Source organism: Melitaea cinxia, chromosome 18, assembly GCF_905220565.1.
Source record: "Melitaea cinxia chromosome 18, ilMelCinx1.1, whole genome shotgun sequence".
Classification (NCBI taxonomy): Eukaryota; Metazoa; Arthropoda; class Insecta; order Lepidoptera; family Nymphalidae; genus Melitaea; species Melitaea cinxia.
Genome location: NC_059411.1, coordinates 6,468,675 through 6,492,488, shown reverse-complemented (window position 1 = coordinate 6,492,488; position 23,814 = coordinate 6,468,675). Strand labels below are relative to the sequence as shown.

General features: G+C 32.1%; 4 protein-coding genes across 4 annotated transcripts; 2 read left to right on the top strand and 2 right to left on the bottom strand.

Annotated features, from left to right (window-relative positions):
- Window positions 1–357: 357 nt before the first annotated feature.
- LOC123662386 (diphthine methyl ester synthase) lies at window positions 358–3,760 on the bottom strand. The gene is made up of 5 exons (XM_045597232.1): window positions 3,503–3,760; window positions 2,982–3,164; window positions 2,358–2,529; window positions 1,790–1,924; window positions 358–683 (listed from the first exon to the last, which is right to left on the bottom strand). Exons 1-5 carry the CDS (start codon window positions 3,635–3,637, stop codon window positions 502–504), a joined length of 807 nt encoding a protein of 268 aa, XP_045453188.1. The 5' UTR covers window positions 3,638–3,760; the 3' UTR covers window positions 358–501.
- A 225-nt stretch (window positions 3,761–3,985) lies between these two features.
- LOC123662554 (polyglutamine-binding protein 1) lies at window positions 3,986–4,998 on the top strand. The gene has a single exon (XM_045597397.1). It carries the CDS (start codon window positions 4,091–4,093, stop codon window positions 4,934–4,936), a length of 846 nt encoding a protein of 281 aa, XP_045453353.1. The 5' UTR covers window positions 3,986–4,090; the 3' UTR covers window positions 4,937–4,998.
- Window positions 4,999–6,913: 1,915 nt separating this feature from the next.
- On the top strand, window positions 6,914–7,539 carry LOC123662483. The gene is made up of 2 exons (XM_045597325.1): window positions 6,914–7,110; window positions 7,392–7,539. The coding sequence occupies exons 1-2, from the start codon at window positions 6,914–6,916 to the stop codon at window positions 7,537–7,539; spliced, it is 345 nt and encodes a 114-aa protein (XP_045453281.1).
- A 2,326-nt stretch (window positions 7,540–9,865) lies between these two features.
- Window positions 9,866–23,611, bottom strand: LOC123662033 (cystathionine beta-synthase). The gene is made up of 11 exons (XM_045596922.1): window positions 23,521–23,611; window positions 23,302–23,414; window positions 23,118–23,224; window positions 22,864–23,034; window positions 22,200–22,381; window positions 21,385–21,624; window positions 19,150–19,282; window positions 17,255–17,432; window positions 14,262–14,402; window positions 12,900–13,090; window positions 9,866–10,410 (listed from the first exon to the last, which is right to left on the bottom strand). Exons 2-11 carry the CDS (start codon window positions 23,361–23,363, stop codon window positions 10,316–10,318), a joined length of 1,500 nt encoding a protein of 499 aa, XP_045452878.1. The 5' UTR covers window positions 23,364–23,414; window positions 23,521–23,611; the 3' UTR covers window positions 9,866–10,315.
- Between the last annotated feature and the right edge of the window lie 203 nt (window positions 23,612–23,814).

Sequence of the window (23,814 nt, the reverse complement as noted above, 5' to 3'; positions counted from 1 at the left end):
TTTTTAAAATTATTATTGTGACCCACCATGTTCCAGTTATATTATCTAGATAATATGTTTGTTGTATAGCATTAACGGTGATTTGTTCATACGCGTCTTTGTTATTTATACATTCCGCTATTTGTATATTTTTATAATTTTCATTATTTATAATACGCAACTTAGACCAAATAATAATTAATGTACCTTTTAATATTTACGACTCAAGATTGATTATGAAATATTCGTACGTGTTAGTATTTTGGTAGCTTTGAGGACCAATGAGTTTGAATGGTATTTCTTACGGTAGCAGTTTATAATTTGTTTATATTATAATTTTAACTAATTATTGTAAATGTAAATAATAAAAGTATATCATTAAAATACTTCAAATAATGTTTATTTAAAGTTTATAAATATCTTATTCAACAATTTATGTTGTTGTCAGTAATTTTGGCATTCATAGCCAAATAAAAATATGATAAAAAAAAATTCTTTTAATATACACTGTTTTCGTACAATTTATCTGAATTGCGCCAGGTAATCAAGTTCAAGCGGGTGTAAATTACGCGCGGGAATGACAAGGCTGTGTAGAGGCGGACCAAGTTCTAAGTTCTGCATATCTTTCAAAGCCATTGCCCTAATTTTTTGATCAGGCGCTCCAACTCTTGATAAGCCGATTGCTAAACTTTCAATTGTTATATCTGTAAAAAATATTGCTTATTCAAATATAATGGAAAGCAAGAAAATTGTATTTAGTCACTGCAAACGATTATGATTAATCATGTTTATTTAAGTAAATTTGTGATTAGATTAGGGAATCCAATCCCTTAGTATCCCGCAAGTATGTGGGATTAAGGCCATAGATTACGCGGATTCTCGGGATTCAAGGCCTGGAGACAAGTAAATTAATAATTGTGTTGGCTAGCAAACGAAGTTAAGTATGTTCGCGGGATACCTTCGTCGTTTATGAACCGATTTTGATAATTCTTTTTTTGTTGGAAAGGAGATACCCTAAGTGTGGTACCAGATAAGGAAACCAGGATCTGATGATAAAGTCCTAGAGAAATCGAGAAATTTAATCGAAAGCCGATGCTTATCATGTAGTCACATTTAAATTTCATCGAGATTTGATTACAACTTTCAAAGTAATCTTTGATAATGCGTATTTACTTGACTATTTTTTCGTTTGCCAGCAAACACAATTATATATACACACTCAAATTGAGTAACCTCCTTTTTTGAAGTCGGTTAAAAATATATATAATATAATTTTAAGAAGATAATGTAGCTTTTCTCTAAAATTAATCGGCTTCTTTTAAGGAAAAATATTATGCAATATTTATGTTAAATCTCATAGATATGTGCTGACAAATAAACATATCTACATACAAAGTTTGCTACTATTAAACTTCCACTACTCATCTCCTTTTATCACTTCAGCCTAATACAGTCCACTGCCGGACGTAGGCCTCCACAAGTTCACGCCAAAAATGGCATGAACTGGTGTGTTTTGCCCAAAGTCACCACGCTGGGCAGGCGGGTTGGTGACTGCAGGGCTGGCTTTGTCGCACCGAAGGCGCTGCTGCCAGTCTTCAGCCTGTGTATTTCAAAGCCAGCAGTTGGATGGTTATCCCGCCATTGGTCGGCTTTTTAAGTTCCAAGGTGGTAGTGGAACTGTGTTATCACTTATGACACCTATGGGAAGAGAGGGAGTGGCTATATCTTTTTGCCGTAACCACACAGCTACTACTACTCATCTCCTTTTACTATAGTGAAAAATAATAAAATTTTTACTAGAAAATTTTACCTGTTTCATTTGTAAGATTTTCAACTATTTGAACTATTTGTCTAGAAGCTTCTTTGACAGACATGAACTTTGGATCCATATATTGGCGTATCTTTTTTGTAAGTGACTCTTCAGTAGGCTCCTTGACTTTTATGTCTATAAAAATAAAGTTAAATTTATTTAATAGAATATTATATAAAAAATATTGAACGTCTTAATTTCAGAATCTACTAGAAAGGTTACAAATTTACAACAAATGCAGAATCAAACATGCACTAAAAATTGTGTTGTTAAACATGTTCTAAGTTATAAAGTGCTAATAATAACATTTAAGTTAATTTGTTGTGTATATTACATTGAATATATAGAGGGACAAATAATAAAATAGTATATTAAAAATTTAGAATATTCTCAGTAGTCTGTGATTTATTTTTAATAAACTATAGTAGATATAAAATTATTTTTATCTATTAAATGAAAGGGGTAAAAATTGTGTCTAGTATGGATTTTGGACAATAACGAAAAATTTATTTTTTATTCTATGTCAAGAAAAGTTTCAATTTAATAAATACAAACAGACTAATCATACCTAAAAGGCAGAGGGTATGCAAATTTCTTTTGTAGTTTCCAAGTATTTTTTCAAAGAAACTATCTGGCTTCCAAGTTTCTGTCCAGTAGGGTATTGAAACTGTTTCGCCAAAGTTGTAGAGCTGCAGGCCACAGCAGCTTACAGCATTCATAATTGATGCATTATGAACAATCTTGATATAAAAATGAACTTTAATTGAAAGAACAATTTTATAAATAAATAAAAAAACTTATATTTTAAGACATGATTAAATTGTACACAATGTTGTAAACATTGGATTCGTAGTTTTCAATAGTTCCAAAAAAGCATTTGAGCATAAGCAATGTCAAGTGAGATTAGATATATATTTGTGCAGGGTATGTTATATCAAAACAATATTATTACATCTGGATTTTTAATTATGATCAAAACTATGTTCTAATCATTACCGGTACTGAGATTTTCCCCCTTCTAATGAAAAATATGTTCAAGTGAAATTATTATCCTTTATTCATGGAAAAGTTATATGATAACATTTTGATAACCTTAAGAAAGTAATTTTCATATAGTGGAGCACTACATATTAAGTGGTCCTATAAAAGTTGATATTCTCAGTTGTAGGGCGTATATATATATATTATTTACCTGTGTTTTTACTTCAAATTCTTTAGCACGGAGAAGCATGTCAGTGTGTGTGGTTGCACCTAAGGGGTCTCCGACTACTAAGAGTGCAATGTCCTTTAGTTTTGCTTCTTTTAATATATCATCTATATTGGCCTCACAAAGTTCTCGATCAGCTATTATTAAAGGTCGACCATAAAAGTTTTCCTTAAAAAAAAGTAAAAAAAAAAAAAAATAATATAACCAATTTTTTTTTAAATATTCAATTTAGGTTTTATTATGGTGTCTGTAAAGGAAATATATAGTCTCGTCTACTGTTATTTTTATATGTAGGTTCATGGATTTTTTTATAAGTTTGAAAAGATAGAATTATTTTTTCAGACTTAAATTTCAGAAGATATAAAGAGCAGAAGGTATAACAAAGTTTGTATATATTTGAAGTTTTACAGAAAGCAGTTACCGTTTGTGCTCGAATAGATTCACGAATACACTTGACTATTATACAAGTCAGCAAAAAAAATAAATATGAAACTAAACAAACATACCAAAACCTCTTTTCCTACAGTCAATATAGAAGTATAAGCTTCTAAAAAAACTTTATCACATTTTTTTACAATTTCTAAACCTTTAACGGTAATATCTTTTGCATCACCTAAACCTAACCCAATTAAATAAAACATATTGCGATATAAAATATAGTTATGTTTTAATGTAACAATTGAGAAAGTTAGGTTAAAACACGCTTTTATTTACAAGTATCGTAAATCAATCGTAAATGTAAATCGTTAGCGTTTAAAGTTATTTAGAAAAAGAACTTTATGTGAACGTGGTAAGGCATATTTATGTAAAAGCCGCACGCAATTGTCATTCACTCATTCAAATGGCTTTATGGAGTTTATGGCATATTCTTTCATTCGATAATCGTGACATGACATGCGTATTGCGTTATACACATGTTATACACATTTATACAAGGGAAAATTGAATCGAAAAATCGATTTCTGTTCCCCTTATTTATACTGAAGGTGGTTGATTATTAATCTGTGCACTTTTGACATCACAAATGCTTTTGAGTTTGACATAATCGAAAGCCATTGAAAAATTATTTACAAGAGGATTAAATATTTAGTAGAATGCCGTTACCACCTGCTCTTGCTGCTCGTTTAGCTAAACGAGGCCTTTTAAGACCTAACTTAAACAAGGATGCGTCAAATGAAACAGTTCAAATACAAGCAAATGAAGAAATTATTGCAGAAGACTACGATAATAAACCCGATGACGTAAATTCTAAAGAACATTTTTGGGAAGGAATCGAAGGTGTTAATGTAGACCCGATAAAAGGACACAAAGGTTGCCCCAACAAGTACAATATTTACCACGAATGTTCAAAATTTTGTGTTAAAACTTGGAAGCAGGGAAAAATAACACCAAGTGAGGATTATGTGGAACTCAAAATAAAAGTATTAGACATATGGCCTTTACCCCCGGGCTGGGAAACAGTGTATGATGAAGGAACAGGCCACTTTTACTTTTGGAATGTTCATAACAATCTCGTTTCTTGGTTACCGCCAAGCCATCCTCGTGCCGTACCTAGTGAATCTGCTGCACATTTACGTGAGGAACGTTTGTTAAAAGAAGGAGATGAAAGTGACGACAGTAGTGAGGCATCCGATCAAGAAGTACCACAACAATATCATAAAGAAAAAAGACCTGATCGTAAAGAGCGAGATAGGGAAATGGTGCATCATAGAGATAAGAGGAGACTTAGAGTAAAGGATAACGATTTAGATCCAATGGATCCCGCTTCGTACTCAGACATACCTAGAGGTAATTGGACAGCAGGCCTGGACGCTCATGCCAAAACTGGTGTTGATTCTACTGCTTCGGGTTCTTTATATCAGATGAGGCCATATCCAGCACCAGGAGCAATACTTGCTGCTAATGCTAAGCAAACTTCTCCACCACCATCGCCACATTAAAATCAATTTATTGCAAATTTAGGTTTTTAAGTGTAACTATTAAATTATATTGAGTTGGATTAGTTAATTAGTTTTATTTGTTTCCCGCATAACCCAATTTTTCATTTATCATTTACTATGTGATTTTCTCCATGTTAATATAATAGAAATAATTAATAATGACCATGACAATTTAAAACCTTATATTGCATAACATGGTGTGAAAACAACAATTAAGACTTGCCTGTTTCACCGGTCGTGGATTACACTATTTGACAGATGGTGTTATCCAACAATTAAGTTTTTGATTCATTATTCTTTTTTTACCATCGAATTCCACCTATACTTATGAGATATTTCAATTTGCTTATATTAATCTTAAACTTGTATTAATTGAGGTGAAACTGGTCCTAATGGCCTATTCTACCTCCCACTTTCAATGTATTTGCAGGATAAACTTAATCTGCAACTGGTGAAACTGGCCCTTATTGTTAGTCTAAAACTTTATTAACACGTTGAACGCCATGAGGGACACCAGTTGGTCTCACTTGTTAAGACCAGGGGCCAGCTTAAAAGTATATAAGTTTTTGCATTATCATACCCATCCTTAAAGGGCTTTTGTTTTTCCATACACTATATGACATGTTTATAAAGTTGTCTGGCTTGAGGTCATGTGGTGTCCCCCGCGGCACTAACGGAACGAGTGTGTTGACTACATGGTGTCCCCCATGGCCCAAACAAAAAAAAACTAAAAAATCAAGTCGGCGTTTAACGTGTAAATATTAGAAAACAGTGGTGCTGCGTTTAATCATTCAGTTTATTGTTTTTAGGGCTACACTAGAGTGAATTATTCTTCTTTGAAGTGATTACTTCTCGAAAGCATTATGCATGTCATAATTTTTTAAATATTTTAGTTTTATTGTTTATAATTTGATATTTTTGTATTCTAAAAATTTAGACATCCTAAATAATAAGCTGGACATAGTATTTTGTTTTAACGGAATATCTAAATGCTATAACATAAGACTATAACTTCAACTTTTATTCATTTATATTTTTGACCGACTTCAAAAAACGGAGGAGGTTACTCAATTCGACCGTATATATTTTTGTTAATTTTTTTATGTATGTTCGGGGTTAACTCCGTCGTTAATGAACCGATTTAGATAATTCTTTTTTTGTTGGAAAGGAGATATCCCTAGTTTGGTACCATGCTAAGAAAACCAGGATCTGATGATGGGATCCCAAAGAAATCGAGGGAAACTCTCGAAAATCTGCATAACTTTTTACTGGGTGTACCGATTTTAATGATTTTTAATTTAATCGCAAGCCGATGTTTATCAATTTCATCGAGATCTGATTACAGCTTTTGGAGTAATCTTTGATAATGCGTATTAACTTGACTATTTTTTCGACTACCTACGTTGTACTTATTACTTGCCGATATAATTGAAGTCGGTTTTTCTTAGTTTGCCTGCAAACACAATTATTAATTCTTGTTATAAGTCATTTACGGCTTGATAATATTGTAGCTTGAAGACAAAAGTCTTCGAGTAATGTGTCCTGGCTGTGTGCCCAGACGTGCATACTGATGAACACTGGTACACAAGTTTAAGCGTTCAACGTGCAATGAAACGGGCTATGCTTGGGGTTTCTCTCAAAGATAGGATCAGAAATGAGACCATCCGCGAAAGAACTAAAGTAACGTGCAATGGAATGGGTTATGTTTGGGGTTTCCCTCAAAGATAGCATTAGAAATGAGACCATCCGCGAGAGAACCAAAGTAACCGACATAGCCTACAAAATTAGTAAGTTGAAGTGGCAGTGAGCTGGTCACCTCTGTCACAGGACCGATGACCGATGGCCGATGGAGCACAAGTGTTCTGGAGTGAAGACCATGTCTTGGCAAACGCAGTGTGGGACGACCTCCGGCCCGCTGGACCGACGATTTATATATGATTACCAGTGTAGGCTAGATGAAGATTGCGGAAAACCGGCATGTCTGACGAGAGCTTGGAGAGACCTATGTCCAGCAGTGGACTGCAAGAGGCTGAACTAACTAATGCTTTAATTAGTATTAAAACTGCCAAGTCTCAGACAGTTTCAGTCAACATGTACAAGTACATAGGTTGCATTGTCAACGGACAAAATGATCATAACGTAGAAATTAAGTGCCGGATAGAGCAGGCAGTAAAGTATATAATATCTGCATTTTACCATGCTTAACATATGGTTGCCAAACATGGGCCTTAACAGAAAAATTAATGAACAAAGTAAACGTATGTCAAAACGGAATAGAGAGAAGTGTAATTGGGGTAAAAAGATTGGATAAAATAACATTAGAAGAAATAAAAAATATTACTAAATTTAAGGAGGCAAAAAAGACATGCAAGACTTTAAAATGGAGATAGACGGGACATATGATAAGAGAGACAAACGAGAAATGGACAAAAATGATAACGGAGTGGTATCCTAGGAATGGAAAAAGAAATAAAGGGCGACAAATGAAACGTTGGGAAGATGACCTGAAGAAGGTGGCTGGTCCAGTGTGGATGAGAATAGCGAGAGACAGATCAATGTGGAAAAAATTAGAGGAGGCCTATGTCGAAGGACAAGCTGTTTGAAACCGATTGTTAATAACAAACTAATATAAAATTTGTAATTTTTCTATAAATTGTGAAACAGTAATAAAGGCTTATTTTATTTTTATTTTATTTTTAGAGCAGGCACGCAAGGCATTGATGAAGTTGCGCCACTCAGTGCAACCTATCCTTAAAGATCTCTACCAGGGTGCGTTTGCCTCGATGCTATGTTTTTTCGGTTCTTCTGTACGGTGTCGAATCATGGACCTTAACTCACAATAGGAGCAATCGATTAGAGGCATTTGAAATGTGGGTGTACAGAAGAATTCTAAGAATATCATGGACGAATAGTTTCTAATGAAAGGCTTTTGCAGATGGTCAACAAAGGGGCAGAAGTTTTAAAGATAATAAAGCAACGAAAACTGTAATATCAGGGACATATAATAGGTGGGGATAAGTACAAATTGCTCCAACTAATAATACAGGGGAAGACCCAAGGAAAGTGACCACCTGGAAGAAGACGGACCTCTTGGCTTAAGAATCTCGGTTCAGACTGAGTACTCGATCCTTATTCCGCGCAGTTGTGTGTAAGGTCCGAATAGCCAATATGATAGCTGTCCTCCGGTATGAGATGGCACCTCAAGAAGGAAAAGTCTCAGATAATTGTGTTTGCTGGTAAACGAAAAAAACCGACTTCAATTACATCGACAAGTAATACCTCTACCTACGTTGAGACGAAAAAATAGTCAATAAATAAGCATTATCAAAGATTACTCCAAGTTGTAATCAGGTCTCGATGAAATTTAAATGTGACCACATGATAAACATCGGCTTTCGATTAAATTAAAAATTATCAAAATCGATACACCCAGTAAAAAGTTGTGCGGATTTTCAAGGGTTTCCCTCGATTAATCTGGGATCCCGTCATCAGATCCTGGTTTCCTTATCAAGGTACCACACCTTACCATACCTTCTTTCCAACAAAAAACAAATAATAAAATCGGTTTATAAATGACGAAGGTATCCCCCAGACATGCATATATATATATATATATATATATATATATATATATATATATAACAGGTTGGAAAGTCAAAACTGTACATTAAAATTTTTTTTTTAAATAATACTTGGGGGTGTGATCTACAATCGACATCGCCAAAAATATAGTTTTTAGAATTTTTGTCTGTTTGTCTGTATGTATGTCCGGGATAAACACAAAAAGTACTGCATGGATTTACTTTAAATTTGCCACGAATATTATGAAGAAGTCGGGTCAACATATAGGCTACATATTATCACGCTATCACCTACGGGGAACGAGCAGTGAACCTTTATTTCTTCAACGCATTCTGTAAAAACGTGTAATCTAACGACGCATATTTGAATGTTGTTGTTATTATGTTAATAACCATGCTATAAGCTAGTTTCTCCCCCCTCTTACCGTGGGTGTCGTAAGAGGCGACTAAGAGATAACACAGTTCCACTAACACCTTGGAACTTAAAAAGCCGACCGATGGCGGGATAACCATCCAACTGCTGGCTTTGAAATACACAGTCCGAAGACGAGCAGCAACGTTTTCGGTGCGACAAAGCCAGCCCTGCGGTCACCTACCCGCCTGCCCAGCGCGGTGACTATGGGCAAAACACATGAGTTTACGCCATTTTTTGGCACGAACTTGTGGAGGCCTATATGTCCAGCAGTGGACTGTAATAGGCTGAAATGATGATGATGATGATAATAATGAAGCTAGCTTCACACTATAAATAAAAACATTCTGTAGTTTATTTAGTATCAGCATTGCATCCGTGCGAAGCCGAGGCGGGTCGCTAGTATATATATATATATATATATATATATGTGTGATCAAATTGAGTAACATCCTCCTTTTTGAAGTCGGATAAAAACATGATTAACTTTTCACAATATTGTTACAAACAGAACACGTTGACGCAACTGTCACAGCACTGGTTTGTGGCTGTTGCGGGTTTTATCCCCACACATGGCAAACCTTTGTATTGGCCATACAGATGTTTGCTGTGGTCTAGTCCTTATGTATTGTATTTGTTTCCGCATCCCCGACACAGGAGATAATCCTAGTGGGGGCCGTTGAGTGTGAGGCCTTTATATTATATAAGACAGTTGAAATTATATCAGCATTTGCTAAATATCTTCCTTATCATTTCTAAATCTAAAATTGCTTACATACTATTTTTTTCTAATGTTTACGCGAATTTCACTATCTATAATGAAACTACCTCCTCTCGTGACCATGGTTGTAATTGACCTGTAAACTATCCAAAACGTTGGGCATGTTAAAAACCTAATAAAATTCTTAAACAATTTTTACCAAGAAAAAAAGTACATTTTCTTTAGCACAGTGTATAATTATTTATAACGATAATTACAGAATGAGTACATAATATACAGAATGAGAACATAATAAACTTTTAATCTTCATTTATTTATATTTGTAACAAGTTTTGCTAGTATATTTAATAATCATACATGATTATCATTTAGTGCACCATGGAATGATTTGGTATTAAATGCTTCAAAAAAACTAGTCTGTTATATTTCTATTAAAGTATTGAAAATTAAGTACATTAAAAAAAATTTTATACTTCCACACTAATTGAGTTATTAATTTATTGTATGAATACAAACATTTTGTGCCCTAAACATACAGAAATATTTCTTTATAATATTCTAAGCTAGTACAATAAAATAAATGCCAACGTAAATTTGTTATTATTTTGAGTAAATAATATAATTTTAAAAATATAACTTATTCTAGACATAACATAGGGAAGAGTTCATTTTCCATTCACTTGGTTGCCTTTGCTGGTAATATATGAGAATAGATCTTCTGATGTTATTACACCAATAGGTTTCTGGATATTTGATGAGTCTGAAAAAAAAAAACAATTTTACAACACATATCTAAGATATAAATAAAAAGGAATGTCGCTAAGCATATAAACTCGAGAATAACTTGACCAATTCGGTTAATTTATTTTTTGTATTTTCCTTAAGGCCCACGGAAGGTTTCAATACCATATATATAATTATGTTAGCTTTTATAGAATAAAGTCTGTCCCAGGCAACTGGTTCAAAATTTAATTATTTTTGAAGTGAAAACTTCTTTTGGCGCACCACACACACATTTATTCGTAGGTAGTAAGTTAGGCTGATCCGTCACGCTCCGAGATGAATGGTTCGATCGGGTGAACCCGGGACCGCCGAGTGTACCCGAGCGAGAAAGATACAATCAGCTGCTCTTCGCTGTGTTTAGTATATTTCATTAACACGTAATAATTGTCATTATTAATGTAATAGTTATTATTGGTACGTAATAAAATTATTTTAGCAATTATTTGATTTACATTGTGAGGTTAGTTTGTGTAGTTATATTGTATATACAAAATTTTTTTTTCCAGCGCGTCAGAGTTTGATAACGCGTAAAGTCTACAAACGTCTGTTTACAGAGAGATATTAATCTGCCGGATTGCTCGTTGTGGCAAGGTGTACAAAGAGGTAGAATATTTGATAAAAAAAATGTTCTCGGTCGTGTCAGTAATTGAAGAGATTTGGACGTTACCAAAAATAGGTAGTTTATTTTTGCATATGCAAAAAAAAATCGTTACAAGAAAATACTCAAGTGCATCAGATTTTTATACAGACGTTTCAACTCGATATACTAGTGGTACCCACCCTTAATCAGACAATTTTGTAAAGGATTTTTTTAATCTGACAAATAAAAAAATTAACTTAATTTTTATTTTTGTTGTTAATTTTTTCATGTAAAAAAAACTCATCAGAAAAAATATATTATAAAATACGTATATTCTTCATCTCATTTTAAGTGAACTTGTATATTGTTATTATCCCTACTGATATAATAAATGTGAATGTAAGTTTGTTTGTTACGCTTTCACGCAAAAACTACTTAACCTATCATTATGAAACTTTGTAATAGTATTCTTGGAGGTATTAGAAGTATACTTTTTACTTTACACAGAATACTTTTTATTAAAAACGTCAAACTCAACTCTTTAAATTCAATATTCGTCTGACGAATAATAAATAATATATAAATAATAATATATATGATAATCAATCTCATTATAGTTTGCTAAATGATTTTCTTTGAGCTGGTTTAGTTCGACGATACTCCATAACCACTTAACGTTTTTTCAATGTTTCAGGAGTAAATTTTATAGTTTTGTTAAAAACTTCTTGTGCACAAAATACACAGTTCTTTTTATTATCACTATCACTCATTATTATGAATATATATATATATATATTAAATTCACTGCATTTAATTCATAAAATACTTGTAAAAATATAATAAAAATTTTGAAAAGTATTTTATTAATACTACAACATAATGCGTTGGATACAAATAAACACAGTCACGTTGTTGCGATCATCTGTTATGACATCGTGGCGGCAGTGAGTAGTGTGGAGCAGAGCGAGAGAGTAAGACATAAAAAAGAGTGAGAAGGAAAGAGAGGCGTGGAGCGGGAAATACATAATATTAGGTAGTTGTACGTATTACACTCTATTGATAATTTTAGATACTTCGGCCTATGGAAATCGGCAGAATTTATTAATTCTATAATTTTTAAGTCATTTTCTCCAAAAAAAAAAAAAAAAAAAACAAAGTAAAATAAATAAATATAATTAACAGCACTCGAATATTTCGATGTAAACATTTTTTTTTCCAACTTTGTGACTCAGGGAAACAGGTAGTAATACTATAATATAATACATAATAAACACTACTTACTACTTAAGACTTTGAAATCACTGTCGCCCAGTTAGTTATTAGTTACTGCTATTTGTATATATTATTTATATATTCTTGTTCTACGACTGTTGCTTAATAGTATTTAATATATAATATCATGTATATATGTGTCTATGTATGTATGTATTTATGTGTGTCTATATGTTTCTATGTATTTATATGCGTAGTGTATTTACATCTTATTATGTAAAACGTTATGTAATTTTTTGTATAGTTAATATAGTTTATAATATGTGTATGTTTGTATGCACGTATGTATGTATATTTGGTTTTCTTCCATTTTAATTCTGTACATCATTTCCGCTTTTTTTTACATTATCTCCTCCAAGCTGGTTGTCTGGAAGAGATCGCTGTTTACCAATAAGACCGCCTGTTGTACATTTCTTTTTGTGAATTGTTTTATAAATTGTAAACTTCTTTTTGTGTGTACATTAAAGAGTAAATTAAATTAATATTATTTATTACTATATGTATATATAAATTAATTGCGTTTGCCAATGAAGTTTTCACTTCTGCCGTGCGGTCTTAAGCACACACTATTTTTTTTGTTTACTATTAAAGTAATACAAAGAATACGATCTTACCTGTTTTGACAATAACTACAAATCGAGCAATATCAAGTGTTCGAGAGACAGCACCTAAAGTAGGAGAGTTTAAGAGATCAAGTTTGTAGTACTTTTTCACAATGAATTTTTCTATGCCTTCGTTGAAACTTCCAGATAAGTTTGCCAATCGCATTCTCGTATTGTCAGCAGATAAAACACCTATTATTGTTCTAAAAGAAAAAATAATGTCTTTTAGGATAAAGGGAAATTAAATTGCAGAAATCGAAACAATAGACAATTTCTTTATACATTTGATAAAATTTGTAAAATTTATTTTACATTTTAATTTTACTTTAAATTTCTTTCGTGTTTCATTGTAAACTTCAGTCATAAAGTCAATTACATGTAATGTTCTGATGTTTGGTCAAGAAATATTACAACTATATATATGAACAGTATTAGAAACACGAGTAAGAACAACATTAGTACATATTATGACTATTGTAATTATCTGAAATTGTTAAAGATTATTTAAAATTAAAGCGCATTTTAGCGATAATTCGGAAGTATTAAATTAATTTATAGATATCATATTTATAACAAAATATCATTTGCAATAAATCAGTGTCACTTATGTCACATGTTATGATAAACAATTTGAGGCCAATATATTTTTAAATGTAGTTTTTATAGACGTTTTTAAGTATAAAATAACTATACGAGTTTTTTTTTAATTAAATTTTATTAACATAACATATTTCATCAAATCACGACTGATCAAACATCACCTAATTGAAAATAATAATTAATATTTTTAACTTTCAAAATCAATAATGAAAAGTTTTACCATAAAACAGAATAAGTTTCAGAACAGTTGTAGAACGAGTGCAACTATTTTTTGATAATTTATATTAAATTAATTGTGTATGTTCGAAAAATATTTTTTTAATAATACAGAAAAAATATATTAAATTTTCGTATTTTTAGTCATTATTTGTGGCTCATATTTGGACAAATATTTGTAACAATCTGTAAGTGTCCTAATACTGGAGAAAAAGAAATTATACTTCACAATTTTTTTATTTAATTACCAAGCAATTTTATTTTATTAATTATCAATAAGTTTTATTAAATATCAAGCAATTTTATTAATTACTAAGCAATACTCAAGCAATTAAAAAGTCAGTTGTCACTTTGTGTAGAATAGTTTTCTTTCATAATTACATTAAAAAATTACGCTTATTAAAATTTGCACAACTTATTTGAAAGTGTATTTCTGGCTAGCTCCCTCAGGTTTGTAGTATATTAATAAAATTACAGTCAATCACTTTAAGAAAAACTCAATGACTTGTATTGTGTGATGCGTTGAACACATTTTATTTAGAATACGTAGAAACTTACCCTTTATTGTCAACAATGCTTACAACAGATGCTTTATTTTCCCGTAGTACCGAAATTGCTTCATCAGTCGATGTGTTACTTGGCAGAGATTTAATTGGCTGTATCAGATTATCGTCTTCATTTAATGTCTTGTTCCACCACCTGTAATCAATTAATTAATACAACTACCCTATGGAAAAAATTTAATAAAACATGGACAAGTGCAATCAGATCTCATACTCTCATAACCCTGTATGAGAATTTGGTCTGCATTTGTCCATATTTTATGAGATTTTTTCCATTCTGTAGTAGTCGACCCGGTGGTCGAAATTCGGTCATAATTCATTTAAATTATAAGTTTGAACATTATTAAGGTTCTGTTCATCATCATCATTACAGCCTATACAGTCCACTGCTGGACATAGGCCTCCACAAGTTTACGTCAAAAATAACGTGAACTCATGTGTTTTGCCCATAGTCACCACGCTGGGCAGGCGGGTTGGTGACCGCAGTACTGACTTTGTCGCACCGAAGACGCTGCTGCCCGTCTTCGGCCTGTTTATTTCAAAGCCAGCAGTTGGATGGTTATCCCGCCATCGGTCGGCTTCTTAAGTTCCAAGGTGGTTGTGGAACCTTGTTATCCCTTAGTCGCCTCTTACGACACCCACGGGAAGAGAGGGGGTGGCTAAATTCTTTAGTGCCGTAGCCACACAGCACTGTTCAAGGTTCTGTTGCCAAAGACTTATACTTCATTAATAATAAACAAAAGAGTATATGTGCGCGTGTGTGTCAAATACATGGTAGTGTATGTAATGTTATTTTTATTGATTTAATGTATTTAAAAAAAATAGTATTCTGCACTCCTTCTGTATATAGACTACAAATGTACGAAATTTCATACTCCTCCGTCCGCGCAGTTTTCGGGTACAAAGTTTTTGCTTCACGTATTAATATGTATATGATGATAATGATGATGAATGATGATGATATATGTGATGCATAGGTTCTATTGTTGTAATTTTTTTTATGCGCCAGTCTAGATTGCGATTACGCCATTCTTATAACAACGTACTTCTTCGTCACTTCGTCAATGTAGTTTATGTCTTCGTAATTACCTATACCTAATATGTAGGTACGCATTTTTATTCATATGCTTATGTATGTACGTAAGTAGACGTTAATGTTCACATTATACCAATTTACGAATTTGTCTCATTTTATTGACTGTTTCTTTTATTTATTTTTTATTTTGTACGTCAACCTTAACTATCTTTTTTCAACGTCTGAAGGCTTTAACTCCGCCTTTTGTTTATTCTTACCAAATTTAAAGTGTATACTAAACAACAAGAAAAAAAACAACAACAAAGCAAACAACATCGATTGTGCGCAATAAATAATTTAGTACAGCTGAAAAAACAAGTTATATAGAAATTATTTTCATACTGTCAGACCAAAGTTCGGTCAGACAAGAAATTGTACAACGTATGTGAATTCCATTTGTTAATATGAACGGTCGAGTACTAACTCTTGTAACACAATGTCATCTATTAGCGGTAAATTTCACTTGCTTTGTTTGATAATTTAATTTTTTATTAAAATTTAACTTTAGTACTATAGCAATTATTATTGATATGCGTTATTTTACTAAATGTATTTTTTATAAATGCTTGAACCCGATGGTTATATTAAAAAACAATTCCAAGTATTGCGGAATTGTTGTTTATTACGTAAACGATACTGTGACGTTTGAATAAATACTGACGTGTGTATTATTATTAAATATAAACTTATCTTACTCCATTAAAAGTTCAAAATGTCGTCTCATAAATGTCGATGTTTGGATTAAAATTAAATTAAATATTTCGATAAAATCGTATTACTTAATAATAACTCTTTATTGCATTTTATCGAAGCTTAATTATTACAAACAGTTGTACAATAATTTAAATAGGAATTGATTGCGAGACCGTTATTTGTGATATCTGTGAATAACTAGTTGCCTCCAAACCTGATGTTGTGGAAGGTTTTGGGATAAATAGTCAATATTTTTCTGATTCAGTGTTTATTCCTTATTTCATTAAACTGAAACAGTTATCGGTAAACAACTCATTGCAATTTCGTTGAACAGCTAACTGATGTAGAAAATTATGTGGTGTCATGAGACACCAGGTAGGAACGAAGTTCCTTCGGATAGCATAGAAGCAACACAATTTGAAAAAAAAAATGTTTAATTTTATATATATTTTCTAGTTCTTGATTTTTTTTTATTTCTGTTGTTTGGTCTTTTATAGTAGTGTTTTTTTGTAAAGGTTTTATTTTATATTATGAATATTTCTGAATATCAATTTCACCCTGAACACTTTTAACGCTATCCCATTTAATATAAAATAGCTTTGCCTTTTATAAAGATGATCGATTATTTATTTATTTTTTTTTCATAATTCTGTACCTCTTCCAATTATTAACAAAATTATTCAATATATTATCATGTTTTGAAATAATTTCAACAATATTTGAATATCAAATGAATCTTACTCTCATCTATGGCTTATTAGTATTGTTCATTCATTTGCTCTTTGTGTCACTTTACTATTTACACTATCTAATTTTCTGTGGTCGACTTCCGTACTCACGCCATATTTGTTTACCATATAGGAGACTTCTAAAAAAAGGAATATACAAATAGACACTACACCCCAACGATAGCTATTTTAATTCATTATTTTACCAAAAAACGCCAAACATTTTATAGCGTTAATGTTAAATGAGTTCGGTTTTACATACGTCATATTATACAGTTGTGTGACTGATATTACGTCACTTCCGTTATATATTTTCTTACGGTTTTACTCTCACATTTTTCTCAGTTCGGTCGCCCAGCCAAATGTCAAGCCTGCCGTAAGGAACTTCGTTCCAATATATATTTTTAATAACAAGTATAGCGGCACACATTTTTTATTATTTTTTGATGCTTTTGTAACGGTCAATACAATATTCTGTTATTGTTCGCTTACCATAACTTGTCATTTGTTGGATAAGGTTTAAAGTTCAGTGCTTCCATCCATTGATCAGAAATGAATTTTGTCATATAGTTCCGTATATTGTCTGGTAAAAGCACTACGCATTTTTGTCCAGCTTTTAGGCTCTTCGCGGCTTGCACCGCTGCGTACATAGCAGCACCACTACTGCCACCTGTTATAAAATATTGAATAATAAGCTACGTCTGTTTCATTTGCGCCATCAAGTAAACAAATTATAATAATTTGTTTGCTAGTAAACGAAAAAAACCGACTTCAATTACATCGACAAGTAATACAACGTAGGTAGACGAATAAATAGTCAAGTAAATAAGCATTATCAAAGATTACTCCAAAAGTTGTAATCGGATATCGATGAAATTTACATGTGACCACATGATAAGCACCGGCTTTCGATTAAATTAAAAATAATCAAAATCGGTACACCCAGTAAGAAGTTATGTGGATTTTCGAGGGTTTCCCTCGATTTCTCTGGGATCCCATCATCAGATCCTGATTTCCTTATCATGGTACCACACTTAGGATATCTCCTTTCCAACAAAAAAAAAAGAGTTATCAGAATCGGTTCATAAACGACGAAGTTATCCCCGGACATTAAAATATGTATATATTAGCTGTGCCCGCAGCTTCGCCCGCGTTGAAATTAGTGTGTCACAAAGTTTTCCCGGAAAACTTCCAGTGAAACTATCATCAAAATCGGCTTAGCCGTTCCGTAAACCTTCCTCTTGAAGCCCTCTCTCCATTGGTGAAACCGCATGAAAAGCCGTTCAGTAGATTTTGAGGGAATCGATCACATACATTTTTGGGTACTTTGTTTTATAATACACTAACTATTGCCCGCGACTACGTTCGTGTGGTTATGAAGATATGCATTACCATTAAGATGTTTAATGCAAATTATTTTTTTATTTCAGTCACTTGAAATGCTTATCACACTGAGTAACTTTTCAAAAGGCACAATTTAGTATAATTGATAGCGATCGTTACCCATAGTAGGGAATATATCCGCCAACCCGCATTGTAGCAGCGTGGTGGATTAAGCTCTGATCCTTCTCCTACATGGGGAAAGAGGACTATGTCCAGTAGTGGGATATCACAAGCGTTACACGGTCGAATTGAGTAACCTCCTCCTTTTTTGAAGTCGGTTAAAAAGGTGTTATGGCAATTTAATCTACATCACATAGTGCTTAAATGTGCCTGTTCCATAAAAAAGTATATTTGACATTTAACAATCTATCAGCGAGAGGTCGATTACGGTGGTTTCAAAACAAATCAGAATTTAGATATTCATTGAAAAAAATCGCGACACGATTCTAAATTTATTATAGAACTACTGGCCTACACTGAAAGGTATCAAGTATCGATTTAAATAGTGCTTACAAAGAGGCAATATCTTATTCTATGAATAATTACTTAGTTTTTTTTTTTTCTTTCAAATGTTAAAATATAATAATTCTGTTTGTATAACAAGAAATACATATAATTTATTTTAGAAAAAATATTGCAAAAACTTTTATAATGAATTATTTAAGTAATTTGAAATATTTAAATGGCTAATTGTATACGGTAATTCTGTTTGGTAAAGTTATCGCGAAGTAATAACTACATGTACCTCATGTTGTTTAACTGCGTACAGTACATGTAATGATTAATGTTTTACATAACTTTTATAAAATAGCTCGTGGATATTAATGAGATATTACGCATGTACAGAGTTGTAAATAGAGTAATAATAGATTAATAAACGACATATTTTATCAGGTAATCATTTAACAAGGCCAATAGTATAAAATATACTGTCAAAGGTCCAAGTAACTGATTATTATTATTTTTTATAAGAATGTTATAATGTATAATGTTTTAAAACATACCACATAGTAATCCTTCCTCTTTAATAAGTCTTCGAGACATTTCCAAAGAAGACTTGTCGTCCGTTTTGATCCATTTGTCTATTATTTTTCTGTCCAAAGTACGAGGTAAAAAGTCGTAGCCGATTCCCTCAATCTGGTAAACAAAGTTTATATTTTATTAAAGGTATTAATAGTTCAAGTTCATCATTCCAGCCTATTGCAGTCCACTGCTGGACATAGGCCTCCACAAGTTCGCGCCAAAAATGCGTGAACTCATGTGTGTTGCCCATAGTCACCACGCTGGGCAGGCGGGTTGGTGACCGCAGGGCTGGCTTTTTCGCACCTAAGACGCTGCTGCCCGTCTTCGGCCTGTTGTTTCAAAGCCAGCGGTTAGATGGTTATCCCGCCATCGGTCGGCTTCTTAAGTTCCAAGGTGGTAGTGGAACTTTGTTATCCCTTAGTCGCCTCTTACGACACCCACGGGAAGAAAGGGGGTGGCTATATTCTTTTTTTGTGCCGTAGCCACACAGCGTAGTATAGTAGTAGTAGTAGCAGCATAGTTCAAGTTATTGGACGACAATCAATTGCATATTTTTACTTTTTACTAACTCTAAAAAATGATAAAGCATTCAATATAGTTTTTTGAGTTAAGTCTAGAAAGGAATTTTTGTTTGGGGATTAAAAAAAAAACCATTAATACTTTGTAAAAAGCAAAGTCTTGATAAATTACTTAGATTAAAATTGAAGCAATTTATTTTTAAATTTAATAATATTCAGTTCTTGTAAACGACAACATATTCATCTATACATATAATAAAATGGTAAGAAAGTCAAAACTGTAGATTGAATATTTTTTTTAAAGAATACCTGGGGTGTGATCTACAATCGATACCGAAGCCAAAAATATGGTTTTTAGAATTTTTGTCTGTTTGTCTGTATGTATGTCCGAGATAAACTCAAAAAGTACTGCATGGATTTACTTCAAATTTGACACGAATATTATTAAGAAGTCGGGTCAACATTATAGGCTACATATTATCACGCTATCACCTACGGGGAACGAGCAGTGAACCTTTATTTCTTCAACGCATTCTGTAACAACGTGTAATCTAATGACGCATATTTGTGAATGAATGTTGTTGTTATTATGTTATAATAACCATGCTATAAGCCAGATTCACACTAAATAAAGACATTCTGTAGTATATTTAGTATCAGCATTGCACCCGTGCGAAGCCGGGGCGCTAGTATTTTTATAAATGATTAAAGTACAAACAAACATGCATACACTGCATGCACAACGTAGTAGTAATCAAAATGCGCTTGTGTTTCCTATACGATAACAATTGTGCAACATAAACTCGCGAACCGTGAACAACAAAAGGTATCAGAAAAGTTTATCTAAGTGAGCAAAAGTTTCATAATTATAATATGTTAGCTAATGCATGGTATGCCTTAAACATATCTTTTGTTGCACATAGCCTTTGTTGGTGTTTAGTGCTGTTTTTAGTTTATAAAGGTATTATCTACTGATAATATTATTAGGACATAAAGAGCCCAACGACGTGTAGAGAATACAAACTTATATAAAAATCACCTATATGCATTTTTTCCCTATCTGTGTAATTTAATTCAAATATTAAGTACAAAATGAATTAATTTTAATAATTAATTTTCAATGTTATCAGTTGATAATAAAAATAATTATTATTATCTAGGCCAACTTAAAAAAAGTATTATCAATGATTGACACAATCAGTGACTATGCTATATAATGTAACTAGATATAAAATATAGAATAAATATGAAATGAAAGAAATATAATATATAACATATGCGCAAAAAAATGTGTTTATTAGAAACCTCTAAAAGTATCAGTGTTCCTCTACTGTATTATGCATATACATAAACCTTCCTCTGGAATCACTTTATTTACTAAAGAAAACCGCATGAAAATCCGTTGCGAGGTTTTAAAAATCTAAGCATACAGACAGCAGAAAGCGACTTTGTTTTATACTATGTAGTGATTATGTAATATTGTTCTGGTAGTACGAGCTGTTCACCTGATTGCAATAATTTTAAATATTTTATTTGTCATTTGTGCATGATAAGGCATAGATGATTTATTTCTTTCCATACAGCACAACAAATTTTGGGTTAGTGTTATTTTATATTAAGGGTAAAATTAAAGATCAAAGTATGTACATTAATAAAAACCTACTAAAACATAATTTTTTTTTAATAAAGTAATGTTACCTGATATATTTCAACATCAGATTTGTTGAGTTCTTCAGGTTCAGCAAGAATCGAGCCATGGGGGTCAACAGCAACTACTACACATTTGGGGCAGCGTTCTTTAATCTTATGTCCAACACCAGACACAGTCCCACATGTACCAGCACCAATGACCACCATATCTACATCATCATCCAAAGACCAAAGAATCTCTTCAGCTGTTCCGTCATAATGAGCAAGGGGATTGCACGGGTTGTTGTACTGTTTAACAAAGTTTTAAAACCACTTTGATGTAAAACTTCAGAAAGCTTGAATTTATCTTTAAAACTCATTAAGTCTGGATGAGTTTTGAATGTAAATTTGATGTAGAAATTATATTTAATACTTACCAAATTCTTTTGAAATTGGTGTTTACCTAAATAAGTTGTGTACTAAGATTAAGCATTACACTGTTTGCTTTTTTTGCAATGACTGTTTCAGTGTAATAACTGCTGGTAAACCAATAAATAAGTTAATAAATATAATAAGTAAATCGGATAACATAACATAAACATAATTTGTGAAGTAACACACATATTTTCACAGACATTCTGAAATGCTTTTTGGTCAACAGCAGAATGCTAACAATTTGTTACAGTGCTGAACCCTATGCTATGTAAACTTAACAAGTGAATTACAAATAGAGTTATATAAATGCATAACATACTTCAATAACAATTTTATTAAGTATTATTATTGTTTAATGTCCAAGTGGATGACGTGGAAGACTTTAATATACACTTAAATAGATTTATTTTAACAATGCTGTATTTTTTTAACTTTCTTTGGATTTTTACCTGATCCAATACAACTGCATCAGGAATTTCTTTAGATAAACGCCAAGCAACATTAATGTTACTATCTGGTGAAGAAGATGCAGCCTCTGTGGGTGTTCTTACAATTTCTGCACCTAATGCCTTTAAAGTATTAACTTTTTCATCAGACATCTTCTCAGGCAGTACAATAATACATCTGTATCCTATAAAAGTTAATTACTTACATTTAAATTAACTATCATATAAATTAGTGGAAATATTTTTACAATAAGTAAAATTTATATGCATATTTATCTGCGCAATTATATATTTTAAATAAAACGCTGAGTCATTGTTTTGTCCTTTTATCATTTAACTAACTGATTTAACTGCGGTAGGCTAGAGGAGTAAATTTCCTGCTCAAAAACTGGAGCACCCCAACTGGGGAAGTACGTCGACCTTACAGAAGATCACAGCTAACACTACTTTCAAGCAGTGTTGTGTTCCTGTGGTTAGTGAGGTGACCAGAAATCCTGAGAGGATTGGGTCGGCAATGCACTTCCAATAATTCTGGTATTGCAGGTGTCTAAGCTATGCTAATTACTGATTATCAAGTGAGCCATACAGAGGTGAGTCACTTGATTGCCGACCGTTTAATAAAAATATATTAAAAACTTAAAAGACACAATTTAGTTAAAATATATACCTCTTACAGCCGATGCCAGAGCTAGTCCTATTCCAGTATTTCCTGATGTAGGTTCTATAATCACCGATTTACCAGGAATAAGTGTGCCTTTTTGTTCAGCTTCTAATACCATTCTGTATGCAATTCTATCTTTCACAGAACCACCAGGGTTTAAAAATTCACATTTAGCGTCTAAAAAAAGTTTAATAATTTTTTATATTTGTATATTCATGTGTTTGTTTATTGTTTTACCAATAAATGAGAAGTTTACTTACACATATCACACTGAATACCTTCTTGCTTAGGTATTTTATTTAGTTTAACAAGTGGAGTGTTACCAATGACATTCAATACATTTTCTTGTACTTTAAGATTTCTGTCTCTAAAATTTTAAACAATGTTTAGGTACCCTGATTAAAAGTTTTTAAACACAATTGAATAAAATATATTAAAACTTACAAAGCTCTAACAACATGTGGCAATTCCTTGAGGTTAAAAAAATCCGATGAACCGTTTTCCATTTTCACGAATTTTATATACCTATAGTTAACTTCTATTTATAAATAATCAAACTGAAACACACGATTTTTATTACATGTTTTCAAATATTTTGAGAAAAATATCATATTTATTCAAATACACTTGTAAATTATGTTAGGGTTTGGATTTTAAAAATACCTTTTTAAATATTTTTTCCTCGGAAAAAATATGTAACAAAATGATTAGCTTACACGTCAATCTACTCAAGTTTATTGAATTGAACTGAACTTTACAAGCGATGTTCGGTGTAGCATGAAGCGCTTTTTATTATAACCTCAATTAGTCTTATCAATATCAATCATACACTGATTTACGATAACATTTTCCAAAATGTGTTCTACTCATAATAAAGTAAAACAAATAAACTTACTATCGATAGCTACCTGTTTACGGTTAGCGGTACAATCTAACTATTTAATTATTACGCGTATT

What these genes read in the sequence shown, in the direction of transcription:
- LOC123662483 (XM_045597325.1), top strand. Translation starts at nt 6,914, where the DNA reads ATGTCTGACGAGAGCTTGGAGAGACCTATGTCCAGCAGTGGACTGCAA. An exon ending in CGGATAGAGCAGGCAGTAAA is followed by an intron (nt 7,111 to 7,391) that starts GTATATAATATC and finishes GTGGTATCCTAG; the next exon opens with GAATGGAAAAAGAAATAAAG.
- LOC123662033 (XM_045596922.1), bottom strand. Translation starts at nt 23,363, where the DNA reads ATGGAAAACGGTTCATCGGATTTTTTTAACCTCAAGGAATTGCCACAT. An exon ending in TCTGGCATCGGCTGTAAGAG is followed by an intron (nt 22,382 to 22,863) that starts GTATATATTTTA and finishes TAACTTTTATAG; the next exon opens with GATACAGATGTATTATTGTA. An exon ending in ATGCAGTTGTATTGGATCAG is followed by an intron (nt 21,625 to 22,199) that starts GTAAAAATCCAA and finishes TTTGTTAAACAG; the next exon opens with TACAACAACCCGTGCAATCC.
- LOC123662554 (XM_045597397.1), top strand. Translation starts at nt 4,091, where the DNA reads ATGCCGTTACCACCTGCTCTTGCTGCTCGTTTAGCTAAACGAGGCCTT.
- LOC123662386 (XM_045597232.1), bottom strand. Translation starts at nt 3,637, where the DNA reads ATGTTTTATTTAATTGGGTTAGGTTTAGGTGATGCAAAAGATATTACC. An exon ending in AATTTGAAGTAAAAACACAG is followed by an intron (nt 2,530 to 2,981) that starts GTAAATAATATA and finishes TTTTATATCAAG; the next exon opens with ATTGTTCATAATGCATCAAT. An exon ending in AAATCTTACAAATGAAACAG is followed by an intron (nt 684 to 1,789) that starts GTAAAATTTTCT and finishes TATTTTTTACAG; the next exon opens with ATATAACAATTGAAAGTTTA.